Source organism: Nicotiana attenuata, unplaced genomic scaffold (assembly GCF_001879085.1).
Source record: "Nicotiana attenuata strain UT unplaced genomic scaffold, NIATTr2, whole genome shotgun sequence".
Classification (NCBI taxonomy): Eukaryota; Viridiplantae; Streptophyta; class Magnoliopsida; order Solanales; family Solanaceae; genus Nicotiana; species Nicotiana attenuata.
Genome location: NW_017672186.1, coordinates 14,688 through 30,413, shown reverse-complemented (window position 1 = coordinate 30,413; position 15,726 = coordinate 14,688). Strand labels below are relative to the sequence as shown.

The window sequence follows — 15,726 nt, the reverse complement described above, 5'->3', positions numbered from 1 at the left end:
AACAGAATGGGCAGTGTTCACCGCGGTCGACGGCGCTCCACGCCGCGACCGCGGTGAACTGTTCACGAACCTGGAAATTTGGGGGCCAAAGTGTAATTTCGGGAAAACTTTTATAAAACCCTTATAAGCTGTAGAAACTCGCCCAAGACAGGGAGAAGCTTGTTTTTTTTAGAACAAGAGACACTACTTTAGGGTTAGACAACACCCTTGGAGGAAGAACACGCTAGGAGCAAGGCGGAGAATTCTTCTACGAGTTTTTCCTTCCTCTTCCTATTTTTCATTATTGGTTATGACTTTTAGTATTCTAGTTTTACATGCTATTATGAATAGCTAATTTGTTATCTAGGGTTTTGATGGAACCTTTTTGTAGGATAAATTCTTGTTATTTTTAATTTATTGAGCCCTAGTATTTTCTCTATTTGTTCAACTACGTGTTTGTTGTAGTTAATTGACAGGATCCTCAATTAGCTGTGCCTAGTTAGTGTGCATAACTCGGGAGAGAGTGCATATTTAGGTAGTTGTTGAACAACACCACTCCCTATAAGAGGGATCTATAACTGCGGGTTTAAAGGCGGGTTTAGGGATAACAAAGCCTTGGGTGCAATCTAAAGTGAGCTGTAATAAACAAATTCAGCTAGCGTAACTCGGGAGAGTGCGTCTAGTAAATTGTGGTAATTACTCGGGAGAGAGTTACGACAGTCAGAGCGCTCATGATCGGTAGAGAATACTTAGGCGAATTTGTAGAAAACGTAGCGGGAAGGATTCCGACAATTAGGGAAATCATAACTCTAGACCTCCTTAATCTCGACTCCAACCCTTATCCTTTTTAATTGAAGTTTTATCCCTTTCTAGTATTTGTTAGTTAATTGGATAAAAAAATAAACATTATAATCTTTTATAATTAGGAAATTGTTTGGCTTGTATTTCTTAGCGATATTGAACAACTATAGCTAAACCTTAGTTCTCTGTGGGATTCGACTCCGGACTTTTAGACCGGATTATATTTGCAGCGACCGCTTATTCTTTTTAGGACTAGAGTTGGGCGTGATCAACTACCATATCTAAATTGGATCAAAGGGAGTATCATTTTTCCTTTCCCGATATTAAAGTTGCTAAAGCTAATTTTTGTAGATCACCTTCACCTCCGATCTAATTATAAGTGTAGGGTTTGAGTTATAAGTGAAAAGCCAACTGATTGATAAGAAAATGAATCTTGAACCTAATTCAATTCACAATTAAGCTGTATAAGGAGATCCATTCTTACTTTCCAACCAATATGGGATTCAACATTAACAATTAAACGTGGCGGGTGCAAAGTAGTATTCCTACACTAGCTGACACTCTATCAAACTGCCTGAGATCACGATTACAACATTTGCAATTGATGAATTTGATTGGTCCGAAGCTCCTTTTGCCTCCTTAGCTCGATAACCTTACGGTGAGAGTTGGAATGCTCAGTTGAAACAAACGTCGGGCTCGCGGCGGGCCGGTACTCAGGCACCAACCGACCCGACTTGTATCTTACTCCACATGCATTGCATAGTGTCTTCGGGCCCATTGGTCCTGTACGCCATTGCGGCGTCATTTCAGAACCACAATGCTTACATTTACGACCTGTATTTGTGTCGGTGCTCTCTCTCATCCTGCACGGCGCCGTTTTCAATGAACTATTGCTGTCTAATGATGACGCGGTGGCGGGAGGGAGGAGCAGGAGGCGAGATGACCAGTCGCAGGGAGCGGCGCGTGAACGCTTGCTTCGGGATTTGCATGGAAATGCAGGAGGTGAGTTACTGCCAGTGGTATTGTGGTAATTCCCGCTGGAAATTACGGTTCCGGATGAGGAATTATCGGTGGATGTGGTGGTGGTCGACGGGGCTTCAGTTACCGGAATAAACTGAAGATTTTGAAGGTCTTCAGTTGAGAATGATTCCTCTACAAAGTTTGAGAGCCATTCCAGCTCAGCCAAATCGTCATGCTGTTGAAAATTTTGTAAAAACTGTAAGTATATTCCTACCAAATAAAAATACTCTTTACATCCAAAGTTCCACTTAGCTAATTTAGAGCGAATATTTCGTTTCTCGCTAAAGGAGTGTGAAATTGAGAGCAATTACCGGAACGCAGAGTTCGCTGCTAAGGAATGGGGTGTCGGTGAAACTACGGTAGCTGAGGTTGCCGTCAAAGTGTCCTTCTCCACCGGAAACCAACGAATTACAGCTATCAACGACGGTGAGGGAGGAAGAATCGGCAGAATTGGCGCCGGTGATAGTGTCGAAAAAAGCGTCTGTCATGACTTCATTTTCCTTGTTAAAATCCAAAAGGTCATCTACGGTGATATGGTTATTGTTTATGTTATTATTCGTGCTGTCGAATGGCTTATGTTCGAATTGATAATCTATGGAATGAGCGAAATAGCCGGCGGCGGCGCAGTCCGGTGTTTCCATTGGAGCAAAATGTGTAAGTATATGAAGTCTCTTACTATGGAGTATTTATAACTGAAACGTGAATGAGAGCTAGATCACAAAACAGAGATGTAGGGAGGAAATGGAGGAGTGGTAGATGGATCGAGTCTGAATATAAGAGTGCAAAGTAGGACTATATAGGAAATGAACAGTAATATTTATTTAATTTAGATCGTGTTCAAATGTGTATAATTTAACAAGACAAGATTGGACATTAAAATACTAATAGAATTCATGTATATTATATGAACTAGTTTTAGGATACGCGTGTATTTTATATCAATGATTATAAAGCTGCAAAACTGCCACGAATATAATAAATTGTATGACAGAGTTATATAATAGAAATTTTAAAAAGCATAAGCTCTTAAAAATAATATATATTGATGCTATTTAGCCAGCTTAATAAGGAAAAAAATTCTGTCACACAAAAGTATTCGAAAGCTTTATCATAACTTTAATATATGAGCTGTGCAATTGATTTAGTAGCTCATACAAAATTGAATAATATGCTGACTTGTACTCTAATATCATGCAACAATATTATCATTTTGATGGCCTTAAAATAAATTCTATTTGTTCAGGTGCCTAATATGAAACTCTATATTATTCGGTTTAATTATCATACAAAGAATTTAATTGGATGAGTACTATTCAAACCGAGCTAAATCTTTTTCTAGTAAAATAGTTGTCAAAAAACTTAAGGTAAAAAATCTGTACTTCTTATTATTATTGTTATTTTATCCGACATAAAGTGTATCCTAGCGTAATATAGTTCTCAAAAAGATATAAAGATCTATTAACATTTCATATATATTTTGATGTGCATAAATCGTTAAGATAGTATAATATTTATTTTTATCTGCATATACATTTTAAAATATTTTTTTGACTTAACTAATTAATATTTATTTGTTAATAATATTTTAGTGACACGATATTTGAGTTGAACTAATTGAATCTTATCTGGTCACGAATGGTATTGTTGATATATGTTCTCTTTTATCACTTGAATGGCTTTATCACGATCAAACAGTTAATATTGATATTTATCACGGATTTTATAGTTATATCTTAATTAAAGAAAATAATTTAGTAAAATAATCTTAATTGATTTCAAACTTTTAATTCAAGTAAGAAAATCTAATAAATAAATTTTTATTAATTTTAAAGTCTTAAAATATTAAAAAATAACTAAATGACCCTAGTTATTTTGATCTTATACTTAGAAAAAAAGTAAACTGACCCTAGTTATTCATATTGAACTATATTTCTTGATTTTAATTTAATGTATAATTAGTATGAAAATAGTTTAAAACAATATCATTCCAACTATGATAATATTTTGATTTAACCTTTTATAAATCATTAAGCAATTGAGAATAATATATCGTCTGTTTGCATTTATAAATAAGACATTATGTTACTTAATTCATTTAAAGTAATAGAGAAAATATTATACTAAGAAAAAAAAAGGGAATCTTCGTACTGTTGTGGAGAAAAATATGCTCCTTTCCGTTGTAAAGTAATGTCGGACTTTATTTTTCTTGTCATTAAATAAATTCTTTGAATTAAATTTATTTTTGTCCTTACATTTCAAAATAGTGCGACATTTTTAAGAAGATGAGAGAAAATAACTACTATCAAATAAAAGAACATTTAACTCAAAAGCGTATTTTAATATTTAGTCTAGAATTATTGCTTAACTCCATGGTGTTAGAAGTAATAAATTATAAAAGGAAAGAATTTTTATAACTAAAATCTTACTCGACTTTGAATATTTAGTTATAGAAGTTTGTACATAGTTTGAATAAGGAAATATTCAATATACAAAATTTTAATTGATTTCAAAGTACTAAATATTAGAAAAGTAATTAAATGACTAATTTTAAATATTAGAAAATTAATTAAATGAAAATTCCAAAATTATAGGATAATAATTAAAAGACTGTTTTGTCTAGTGTGAACTCTATTTTTAAAGGGTAAAAAAGACGAGCAACATTTCGCTAAGGGCCTTCGTATTTTTTAATATAATAATATAGATATAAATATAAAATAGATATAGATAAATGAGGAAATAAATAACTTTTACTATTTTTTGACCGTGTAATATAATAGAAATAAATTATACATATTTTACCTACGAGAAATAATTTGGTATATGTTTTTTCTTAGCCAAACATATATCAACAAAAACTCCTAAATATAAAAGGATTGAAAGTCATAAATTATAACCTAAAATATTTATGAATAACGAAACTTTTGCCTAAAATACTTATAGAAATATAATTGTTTAATGTTTTTCAAAAAACAAAAGGGACTCCTATAGCTAAAAGGATTCCAAAGTGTTCATATGTTTCCAAATATGACTCTAGGAATTTGGAAGTGTTCCATCCAAAGATTTTTACATATTAATGAAGCGTACAGAATAATGTGTTTTTCCGATGCTATTTTTTTTTTTACAAATATGTTATATTACATAGCTCGAATAAGGAAGGATTTGATACATGAAATTTAAGTGATTTTGAAGTCCTAAATTTTAGGAAATTAATTAAATAACTATTCCTAAATATTAGGAAAATAATTAAATTACTATTTTGTCCAGTGTAAATTCAAATTTTTAAGGGTAAAAAAGACGAACGACATTTCGCTAAAGGCCTTCGTGCTTTTAATATAGTACTAGTATCTATAAACGTGCATTGCACGTTAATAATAGTATATGATGGTTTTAATATTTATTTATATGAAGTAATAATAAAATTTAATTAATAAGAGAAATTTTAATAACAATCATTTAAATGTCGAAAAATATTGTTACATTAGCATAATACGTGAATTCAAAATGGAAGGTTATCATCAGAACTTACATAAATGATCAATTTTAGTCATGTTAATTAGATAATTATGTATTGTAGTTTAAAAGTATCTAATGTGATGGTTTCTTACCGAACACTTCTTTATAGACAATGTTCTTTTTTTTATATGTTTCCTTCTAATGCCTTGGTTACTCTGCCATAACCAAAGCTCTTGTTGTCGATATTGATATCTCTCTTGAAAGTGCAACATATAGTTATTCGTGTAATTAAAAAATATATTGTGGTAAATATAGTCCAATATTTAGGATATTTGTCCTTATGCTTTATTTATTTTAACTACAAAACATAAACATACTAAAAATTATTTTCACACAAATTTAAAAGGATATTCTTTAGTTTCGGAAGACGAAAGTTGAATTCGGGGATAAACACATACTTAGAAGCACATTGACCAGTATCATAAGTTCTGCATGTATGACATTATTGTCAAAACTTCTATATACTATACGAGTACTATTAGATAAGCTATTCAGCGGATCTAAGTTTTCAGTAGCATGACGGACATATTTTTCTTCAAAATCAACCTATATGCAATGAAAAATTAATTTTAACTTAGTCTATTATATATATGGTGACACTAACAGACGTAAGAAATAATGAACCTAACAACAAACATGTACGATAGAAGGCCATTTGGCATTAAAGTATTTAAGTATTCTTCTTGGTAGTAATTGTTAGTAATATCTCCTGCTGAGTCTAAACTGAAAAATATTTTATTTACCATAAAACGTAGCAATAAACCTTTTGTTTAGTTTATCAACATATTTATTTCTTCTAGCTAAGCTATTTAATTTCTATCATGTAATTTGCACAAATTGTGGTTTAGTCTAATGATGAAAATATTTTCCTTATTAAATGCACTACTATTACTATTGGGTCTCATAACCAAGTGCTCTAGGAGAACCAAATCATATTTTATTGGATGCTCTTCTTCGTTTGCGACATGAAGCAAATAAGTCATTGAATGTTGGATCTGTTCTTACTTTTATATTTCTTGTCATTTGAATATTTTTCATTTGATATCATAAGTATAATTTTGGCAAGCTAGCTTTTACAGTTTTTGCTTTGGTCAATTTTGGAACTACTGATCGTACTTCACAGAAATCACCTCCCAAACTATTACTTTTCTACCAAATGGTTCATCGATATCCAATATATCTCTAAAACTCTATGCGATTGTTTCGATCATTTGACGCTTCGCCAAATGCTCTTCATCCCATGTTATCACTTTTGCTTTCCTTATAAATTTAGCACTATTACTCTACTTTGATTATTTGTGATGGTTATTTCAGGTATTTGAAGAGGTATATCAAATCTAAAGTTAGTAGTACAACCACATAATAAAATCATTGCCGGTACACTACTTGTTCTTATTACTAACAATATCATGCCTCTTGATCTAATATTTGCAAGTAATGCATGACATAAAAATATTATTTCGATTCCGCTGGAGGCATCTACAAAGGATAATCCCACTATACCAGAGTCGACTTTTTATATATAGTCTTGAAAGCTTATTCTTGTTCAAGATTTAGCTTTGATTGTGCATCCCCTAACACTTGTATGGCCTTCTTAATATTATACTAATTCTTTTTATTATGTATTTTTTTTTATCTCTAACACTCTTTTTAATGGAATAAATTTATGTACCTTAAGATATTTTTTAAACTTGAAAAATAATTTTACTCATATGATGATTTTAAAAAATAATTTAATTGGATTTCTTGCTTAACAATTAATAGAAAGATTTGATATTTGGTTTTAACATAAAATATAATTTATTTTTTGTTGATTTAGATTTTTAATATTAGTTCATCTCATGTTTGAATATCTAACCGTAATTATAATTTATCCACCATAAATTTTATTTTTAAAGAGTAAAACGATCGATTTGACATTCCACTTTTAGATCTTTATGTCTGCAAAATCATTAGTGGTATTGGCTCTTACCAACCTTTTTCTTTCTTTTCCCACATATTTATATTCTTAAAAAATTTCTTAGTNTTTATGTAGTCCGTTCATTTTCTTTTATTTTTTCTTGGTATTGAATATTATAATGTATTACCAATATGGAGGACTTTTATGAAATTATTTATTAAACCTTCCTACATATTTTTAATAAGAATTCAATAGACAAGATTGTATTGATTTTAAAATCTTAAATAATAAAAAACTAACATAGAAGTTATTGTAGTCCAAAAAAAAATAAGTTATTACGCTATGTCCTTTCCTACGAGATCTTCTGTTTAAGATTTTAGGGCTAATTTGGTCTATCAAAATACTAAATATTGAGTGACAAAATATCCGTAAAATATTAACTGACTTTTAAACCCCTAAAAAGCTAAATTATTTCTTCAAAAAGATACTTCATATTAGATAAAAGTGTAATAATTAGCTTTACCTAATATTTAGAATTTTGAATACTATTGAAATTGTCTACTTAACTTCCCGTCGTGAATTCGAAATCACGTTCAATTCAAATTGAGTGTGAGAAGACTTCTAGCAAATGCATTAGTACTCTTATGTTAACTATATTCAATATCCATCAATGGTTCATCTTCAATATTGTATTTATGGACTATGGTTGGCTTACATGGCTCACGATATGTTCACGTCCCGAAAGTAATTATACTAATAGAAAATCTAGCATATTCCTAAAGGCATTAGGTTTACATGCTAACATGTAGTATTATACATTCATGCCCAAAAATAATTATACTAATAGGATTCCAAAAGGTAATTATGCAGGATTCCTAACGTGTAATATTATGTCCTAAAACTAATAGGATTGCAAAGCTAATGTCTAGAATTGCAATTACGTCCTTTTATTCTGAGTTATTATGCTTAATATTAAAAGGTTATTTTTATAATCCAACATTTTATTTATGCTTTTATAATAATATAGATATAGATATAGATATAGATAGATAGATAAGACAAGATTGGTAAATAAAATATTAAGTTTTAGCTTAAAAATAATTTGATGGTAGTAAAAATACCGGAACAAATTTGCATAGTCGAAATTTTGTTGTACCAGAGAAGTGTAGGCCATTGAATGAGGAGTACTTAGAGTGTGTACGAAGATAACATGATGAAGTATGTTGTGTGAGATAATTTGATGGGCCGATCAATTCAAATTTCAATGTAACTTCTTGTTAATTTTTAGGTAACTAAATTTTACCTTCAAAACTCTGTTGATAAGGCGTTGGTAACTCCGGCGTTATAAAAGTAATAATTTAAAACCATATGTAAATTCAACATAAAAAGAATAAAATAAACTGTTATACAGTGAACAAAATAGATTTGCGAAACTATCACCATTCTTTTGTTTCATGCGCTTCCTTGGAACTTGCATTTCACCCTTGTCATTATTTTGGAAAATTTTATGCTTGCTGTCTCCTCTCTGCCTCTGCTATATTATCACAAATTTTAACTCCATTATTGGTACTTTCTACCTCCCTAAGTCATGTTATTATATTCCTTAACCCACGTTTAAGTACGATCATTGCAGCTCGATCTGATCGACTTGCACGGTCATGATAGTATCTTTAAAATTTATCTTAATCATCTCATTGTAAAATAAATACTACATCATTTAACAATTGTATTGCTGTCAAGTCTGTCAATGTTCAGCTGTTTGGATTCTGAATAAGGGATCGTATTATGAGAATTTATTATAATATGGATAATAATCAGGTTTTTAATGGTAAACTTAGTTGGTTGATCATCAAAACGTACTCATCTAGGTGATCAATAACTGTTAGTAATTTTGAGTAGAATTTGGTTTCAAAGTTTTTACTACATTTAATAATGTTTATTGCACATTAAAAAAGCAAAAGAATTAAAGGGTAAAACATTGAAACGTATTCAATATTTATCATTTCATGATTTTTTTTGTAATATTATATCTTAAGTCATGCATGCTCATAGATTCTCTTGACGTAACTGGTAAAGTTGCTGCCATGTGACCAGGAGATCACGAGTTCAAGCCGTGAAAACAGCCTCTAGCGGAAATGTAGGATAAGGCTGCGTACAATTAGATCATTTGTGGTCCGGCCATTCCCCGGATCCCGCGCATAGCGGGAGCTTAGTGCACCGGGCTGCTATTCTCCTTTTAATTGTGCGTCTAATCCAAGATTAGTCGCTGTTAAAATATGAGATAAACTTTGTTTACTGTCACTAATCACTCACCCTTTCGCAAAATTCTTTAACAATATTTCTTTTTTGACAAATAAATTACTACACTATATAGAAAAAGTTGCAAACAAAGAGGGAGTGCATTTCCTGCTAGATTTTGTTATATATTATCTTCTATTTATCAATTCGAAAAGTTTGAATTTCTCAATTAGGAGGGTGGACTTTTGGAATGGTTCGTGGAGTCTTACTGACCGACTTAGCACGTGACAAAGGTGAGGGAATTGTCAGCTATCATGTTTGTCTCTAAATACCACCGCCACAAGCTACAATTTGCTTCTTCAAATAGCTGAATATTCATGAGATCTTAATTTATATACAATTAATATTCATTCAAAAGGCCCATCCCAACTATTGTAATCAAAAGTTGGAAACTAATATATACAAAAATCTGGATTTTGTAGGTACATTCAACGTTTGAGGTTTTGGACTTTGGCTTAAAGCCATTGGTGTTTCTCACGAACTCGAGTGATCTTCTTTACATTGATGCTTCCTAAACGTGCGTCAAGAGTATACTAACGTGGTTGCACGTGCCTACCGCCTTGATATTTGGTTTTGATCGAGTTCCGAGCTCTCTACATTGTTGGATTCATTTCCTTTGTGCTAAGTACTAGTTGATCTCTTAGGGCTAGTTTGGTACAAGCGATAAAGGATAATTAATCTCAAAATTAAATTTAAGATAAGTTTATTGCATGTTTAGTTGGCATAAAATCATGGTATAACTAATTTCGAAATTATTTATTCTGGGATTATAGTATTTTTTATCCCTATAGAAGGGTGAGATAACTAATCCCAGAATAATTAATCCCGGAATAATAGTCCCAACCAAACGAACCCTTAGCTTGCTAATAGTCCCTTCCTCAATTATTGTCATTCGCGAGATATACGGGCCAATCTAGTTTAAGAAAGAAAGAAATACTTTTGAAATTTGTAATCTAAATAAGCTATAGAAATTTGTGTGATAATAAACTATCTCATTAAGGTAAAGTAGAAAATTTAAAATTAAATTATTTCTAAATAAGAAATATGACATTATTTTTGGTAAATATTAAAAAGGAAAATACGACACTTGAATTTGGACATAGGAAGTATTAATATACAAAAAAATATACATTTGCGGTATATTATTTTGGAATTCCATGAAAAAGTTGGACATTTCAAGACCTCCATTTTCGTTATGCTAACTGAACAAGTACTTTGCTCTCTCAGTACCTCCATTACTATCCATTTTACGGTTTCTGATCATATAGAACATTGTACTTTCTATTCAAGAAGGCTTCGTATGAGTACCATTAGTAATCTGTATTCGAAAATATATTTAAAAAACATAAATAAGTAAAATTCAAAAATGTAGAAGAAGCAGAAAATTAATTCGAGCCTACTGAATTCACGGTGTTTCCTTAAGGAACTTAATCCTCCCCAGTACTCGAGATTTAGGATTATTTTCTCTCAAGATAGAACGGATTACCCTCACTGGTGTAGCGGTACTTCAAACCCAGTGACTAAATGAACTCAAAAATGGGTAGCTAATCACACTTTTTTTTAGAAAACAATGCGGAAGCAAGAAGAAGAATTTAGAATTTCGCAAGGAAAATCTGTGGGAAAGATCATGTATTTATATCCAAAAAGTTGGGTAATACCGAAGAATTGCAACTCTTCATTTTAAGGTTGCAACTCAAAGTGGCTATTTTATAAAATAACCATTTACTCAAACCGCCAAATTTAAATTCTAACGAAAAAATCAAAACGGAGAAAGTCAATTTACTGTTACACGGTTGATTTGGATTAAAATAATATTATGTTAATTTTAATATTAGCAAATAAATTTGGTCCAAAAAATTGATCAATCAATCAGATCATTTGACCAAAACAAAAGCCAAAGCCAGGCAACGATTACGGCACGAAGCTGGCCTTCTTCTCAACTCTTTAAGAGTTAGAAGAAGTGCAATTGTATATATACCCATATCAAATCTCGTTTCCTCCTCCAACATGGGACAATGTCCTTTTGTAAAAAAGAGAAATTCAAAATTTTCTTTTTTCCTTGCATTTCCCATTCACTTCATTTTAAGCTATTATAAGCTTAAACCCAACAAGTACACTTTATTTACTTTGTGTCCATTACTTTGTATAGAGGTAAAACCGAGGCTGATGAGCACTCTGATTTTCCGGAGGGGCAAACTAAGTAAGGACGTAACCACAAGAAATCGGAATCAAAGCTAGGAGCCTCTTGTATCAAGGCCCGAACAAAATGCCTGCCCTCGGAGCCATCGAGACCACGCCCCCGGACCCGGTTTGAGTTCCGAGCCCTCGAAAAGCATTACTAAGCATCCATGCACGATTAACAAAGGGTCGTGATATCCGTGCCCAACCGGATGTCACGGCGTGAATCTCGGCCCGTATCGGCAACAAATTAGTGACTAGCGAAAAGGAAGATTTTTACTTTTCTTAGAATTGTACTTAGGGCAAAACTCCCCTACTATATAAAGGGCAAGTTTATTATTCAATAGACACTCTGTAACACGCATACCAAGGCAATATACATCCGTTTTCTCTACTTCTAAAAGTTATCCAAAGTTCTTAATTTTGCTCATAGTTATTCATAAGTGTTTGGCTCCGATCCGAAGGCAGGCTATTTGTTAAGCTTATAACCGAGCCTAGACTCAAAATTACCAATGGTTTGGCTGTTTATTATGTCTTTAATTTGCTTATCTAACGTCATTAATCATTTGTATTGAATTAGTCCACATATCCTTAAAATCACGTATAAATTCAATTATTATATATTTTTTAGGGTAAACAGTTTGGCATCCACCGTGGGGCTAAGGATAATAGTGGTAGTTTGATACAAATTTCTATAACATAATATATTTTACGCTTGTTCTTTGAGATTTTGATTTCAGATCTACCTAAGAATGTCAAACTCTCAGTATGCTCACTTGAACACTGATGCTGAATCTTGCCATCATGGCGAAAACAACAATATAGTACCTAGAAACGAGGTTCCCCTGCTAATTCCAATGGAGTCCCAATTGCAGACCCAATCGATGCCACTTCACATGTGGCCATCGACGCCAACCTACCCACCGACCCTGATAACAGCGTTTGCGGAGGAGCCTGACCAACGACTTGAGGTACGCCCGAAGGTGAAGGCGATGAGATCAATTGGAGGGTGATCTTCGAAATATTACAAGCCCAACAGGCGGCGATAGCACAACTGCAGAACCAAAGCCGCGCCCCCAGCAGAGTTGAGCCCAGACCATCCCGGGAAAACACCCAAAGAAATAAGCAAGTCACAGAAAGGCCGGGTGAAGCTGAGCCCGGGACCAACCCCGAAATAATAAAAATGCTTGAGGACCTGAAAAGGCGGGTGGAATAGGGGGAGAAGAAAATTAAAGCCAACGATAAAAAAGTGGAGACCTATAATTCCAGAGTTGATCAAATCCCAGGAGTGCCCCTGATATTGAAAGGCATGAACTCCAAGAAATTTGTCCAAAAGCCTTTCCCTCCGAGCGCGGCACCGAAGCCAATCCTGAAGAAGTTCCGTATGCCCGATATTCCGAAGTATAACGGGACCATAGACCCAAGTGAGCACGTGACCTCATACACTGTGCCATCAAGGAAAATGACTTGGAAGATAATGATATCGAGTCGGTTTTGTTAAAACGTTTGGAGAAACCTTGTCAAAGGGAGAAATGATATGGTACCACAACTTACCCCCAAATCCTATCGATTCGTTTGCTATGCTTGCAGATGCCTTTGTGAAAGCATACGCCGAGGCCATCAAGGTCGAGACCAGAAAATCAGACATTTTCAAAGTAAAACAAAGAGATAACGAAATGCTTAGGGAGTTCGTATCGAGATTTCAAATGGAACGGATGGACCTGCCTCCGGTTGCGGATGATTGGGCCGTTCAGGCGTTCACTCAAGGACTCAACCCCCGAAGCTCCTTGCCTTTACAGTAGTTGAAACAGAATTTGATAGAGTACCCAGCGGTAACTTGGGCCGACTTCCATAACATGTACCGGTCAAAAATCAGAGTCGAAGACGATTAGCTCGGGGCCCCCTTCGGATCCATTTGTCCCGTCAGAACTAATGACAAGTTTAAGAAAGTCGTCGATCATGAACCAAGAACAGAAGAGACCGGTATCAACTGTATAGAGGAGATCGAAGGGGTAACGGATCTGGGCGTAACCCTGCGATGAACGAAAGGAGGAACGATCGAATCCACAGTAGTAGAGGACTCATGAAAAATAATGGTTTCGACAGGCCACTCAGGGCCAAAGAGGTACCTAGGTTATCGGAATATAACTTCAATGTCGATGCTACCAGCATCATATCTGCCATCAGGCGTATCATATATACCAAATGGCCTCGGCCATTGCAGTCTGACCCTACCCAAAGAGACCCTACCTGATGTGTAAGTATCATGGCACTCATGGCCACAGGACCGAGGACTGCCGAAAATTAAGAGAAGAATTGGCCCGGCTATTCAATAACGAGCATCTTCGGGAGTTTCTGAGTGATCGAGCCAAAAATCACTTCAAGAACAGAGACTCCAACAAACAGACCGAGCAGGAAGAATCTCAGCACGTCATCAACATGATCATTAGAGGAGTCGATGTCCCCCAAGGACCAATGCTAAAACGCACTAAAGTGTCTATCACAAGGGAAAAACGTTCCAGAGATTATATCTCAGAGGGAACCATTTTGTTCAACGATAAGGACGCTGAAGGCATCATACAACCGCATAATGATGCACTAGTAATATCTGTACTTATAAATAAATCTCGAGTTAAGTGTGTGTTGATTGATCCAGGTAGCTCGACCAACATCATCATACGATCGAGGGTCGTAGAGAAATTGGGTCTACAAGACCAAATAGTGCCAGTGGTCCGGGTTTTCAAGGGATTCAACATGGCATGCGAAACTACCAAAGGAGAAATAACGTAGCCAGTAACTACCGCCGAGACAATTCAGGATATCAAATTCTACGTGATCGAGGGGTACATGAGGTATAACGCCTTATTCAGAAGGCCTTGGGTTCACAACATGATGGCAATACCCTAGACACTACACCAGGCACTAAAGTTCCCCACATCGAGAGGAATCAAGACGATTTACGGAGAGTAGCCGACCGCAAAAGAAATGTTCTCAGTCGATGAAGTGATCCCGATGTCCCTACTCTAGACATCAAAGAACACAGAGCCCATTAGGAGGGAAGAAATAAAATAGCAATCACCGATACTAGCCCTGACCAAACTTGAGAAACAAGGAGGGCGATGATTCCGATGCCACCAAGTCAATGGTCGAGGGGCTGGAACAAGTCATATTGATCGAATACTTGCCCGATCGAAAGTATACCTGGGCAAGGGGCTAGCTCCCGAGCTCAGGAAAAGACCCATTGAATTCCTTATGACTAACATAAACTATTTCGCTTTGTCCCATCTTGATATGACAGGGATCCCGCCAGAGATAACCACTCATAAGCTGAACTTGGATCCGAAGTTCTACCCGGTTGAATAGAAGAGGAGACCTCAGTCTGAAGTCAAGCATACATTCATCAAAGACGAGGTATCTAAACTCCTTAAAATAGGTAACCGGATTGGTTAGCGAACGTAGTGGTAGTGCCTAAAAGGGAAATAAATTAAGAATATGCGTAGATTACAAAGACTTGAACAAGGCGTGCCCTAAGGAATCTTTTCCTTCTTCTCAGCTCTTTAAGAGCTAGAAGAAGTGCAATTATATATATATACCTGTATCAAAACTCGTTTCCTCCTCCAATATGGGACAATGTCCCTTTGTCAAAAAGAGAAATTCAAAATTTTCTTTTTTTTCCTTCTATTTCCCATTCACTCCATTTTAAGCTATTATAAGCTTAAACCCAACAAGTACATTTTATTTACTTTGTGTTCATCATCTTTGTATACGGGTAAAACCGAGGCTGATGAGCACTCCGATTTTCCGGTGAAACGAAGCAAGGACGTAACTACAAGGAATCAGAATCGAAGTTAGGAGCCTCTCTTATCAAGGCTCGAACAAAACACTTGCCCTCGAAGACATCGAAACCACGCCCCTCGGACCTGGTTCGAGTTCCAAGACCTCGGAAAGCATTACCAGGCGTCCACACACGATTAACAAAGGGCCGTGATATCCGTGCTCAACCGGATGTCACGGCATAAATCTCGTCCCGTATCGGC

General features: G+C 34.6%; 1 protein-coding gene across 1 annotated transcript; it reads right to left on the bottom strand.

The window, feature by feature from the left end:
- Positions 1-1,207: 1,207 nt before the first annotated feature.
- On the bottom strand, positions 1,208-2,563 carry LOC109212221 (GATA transcription factor 9-like). The gene is made up of 2 exons (XM_019375844.1): positions 2,112-2,563; positions 1,208-1,975 (listed from the first exon to the last, which is right to left on the bottom strand). Exons 1-2 carry the CDS (start codon positions 2,439-2,441, stop codon positions 1,367-1,369), a joined length of 939 nt encoding a protein of 312 aa, XP_019231389.1. The 5' UTR covers positions 2,442-2,563; the 3' UTR covers positions 1,208-1,366.
- Between the last annotated feature and the right edge of the window lie 13,163 nt (positions 2,564-15,726).

Coding starts and splice junctions, on each gene's coding strand:
- LOC109212221 (XM_019375844.1), bottom strand. CDS start 2,441: ATGGAAACACCGGACTGCGCCGCCGCCGGCTATTTCGCTCATTCCATA. Junction 1,976..2,111: donor GCAGCGAACTCTGCGTTCCG/GTAATTGCTCTC, acceptor AATTTTCAACAG/CATGACGATTTGGCTGAGCT.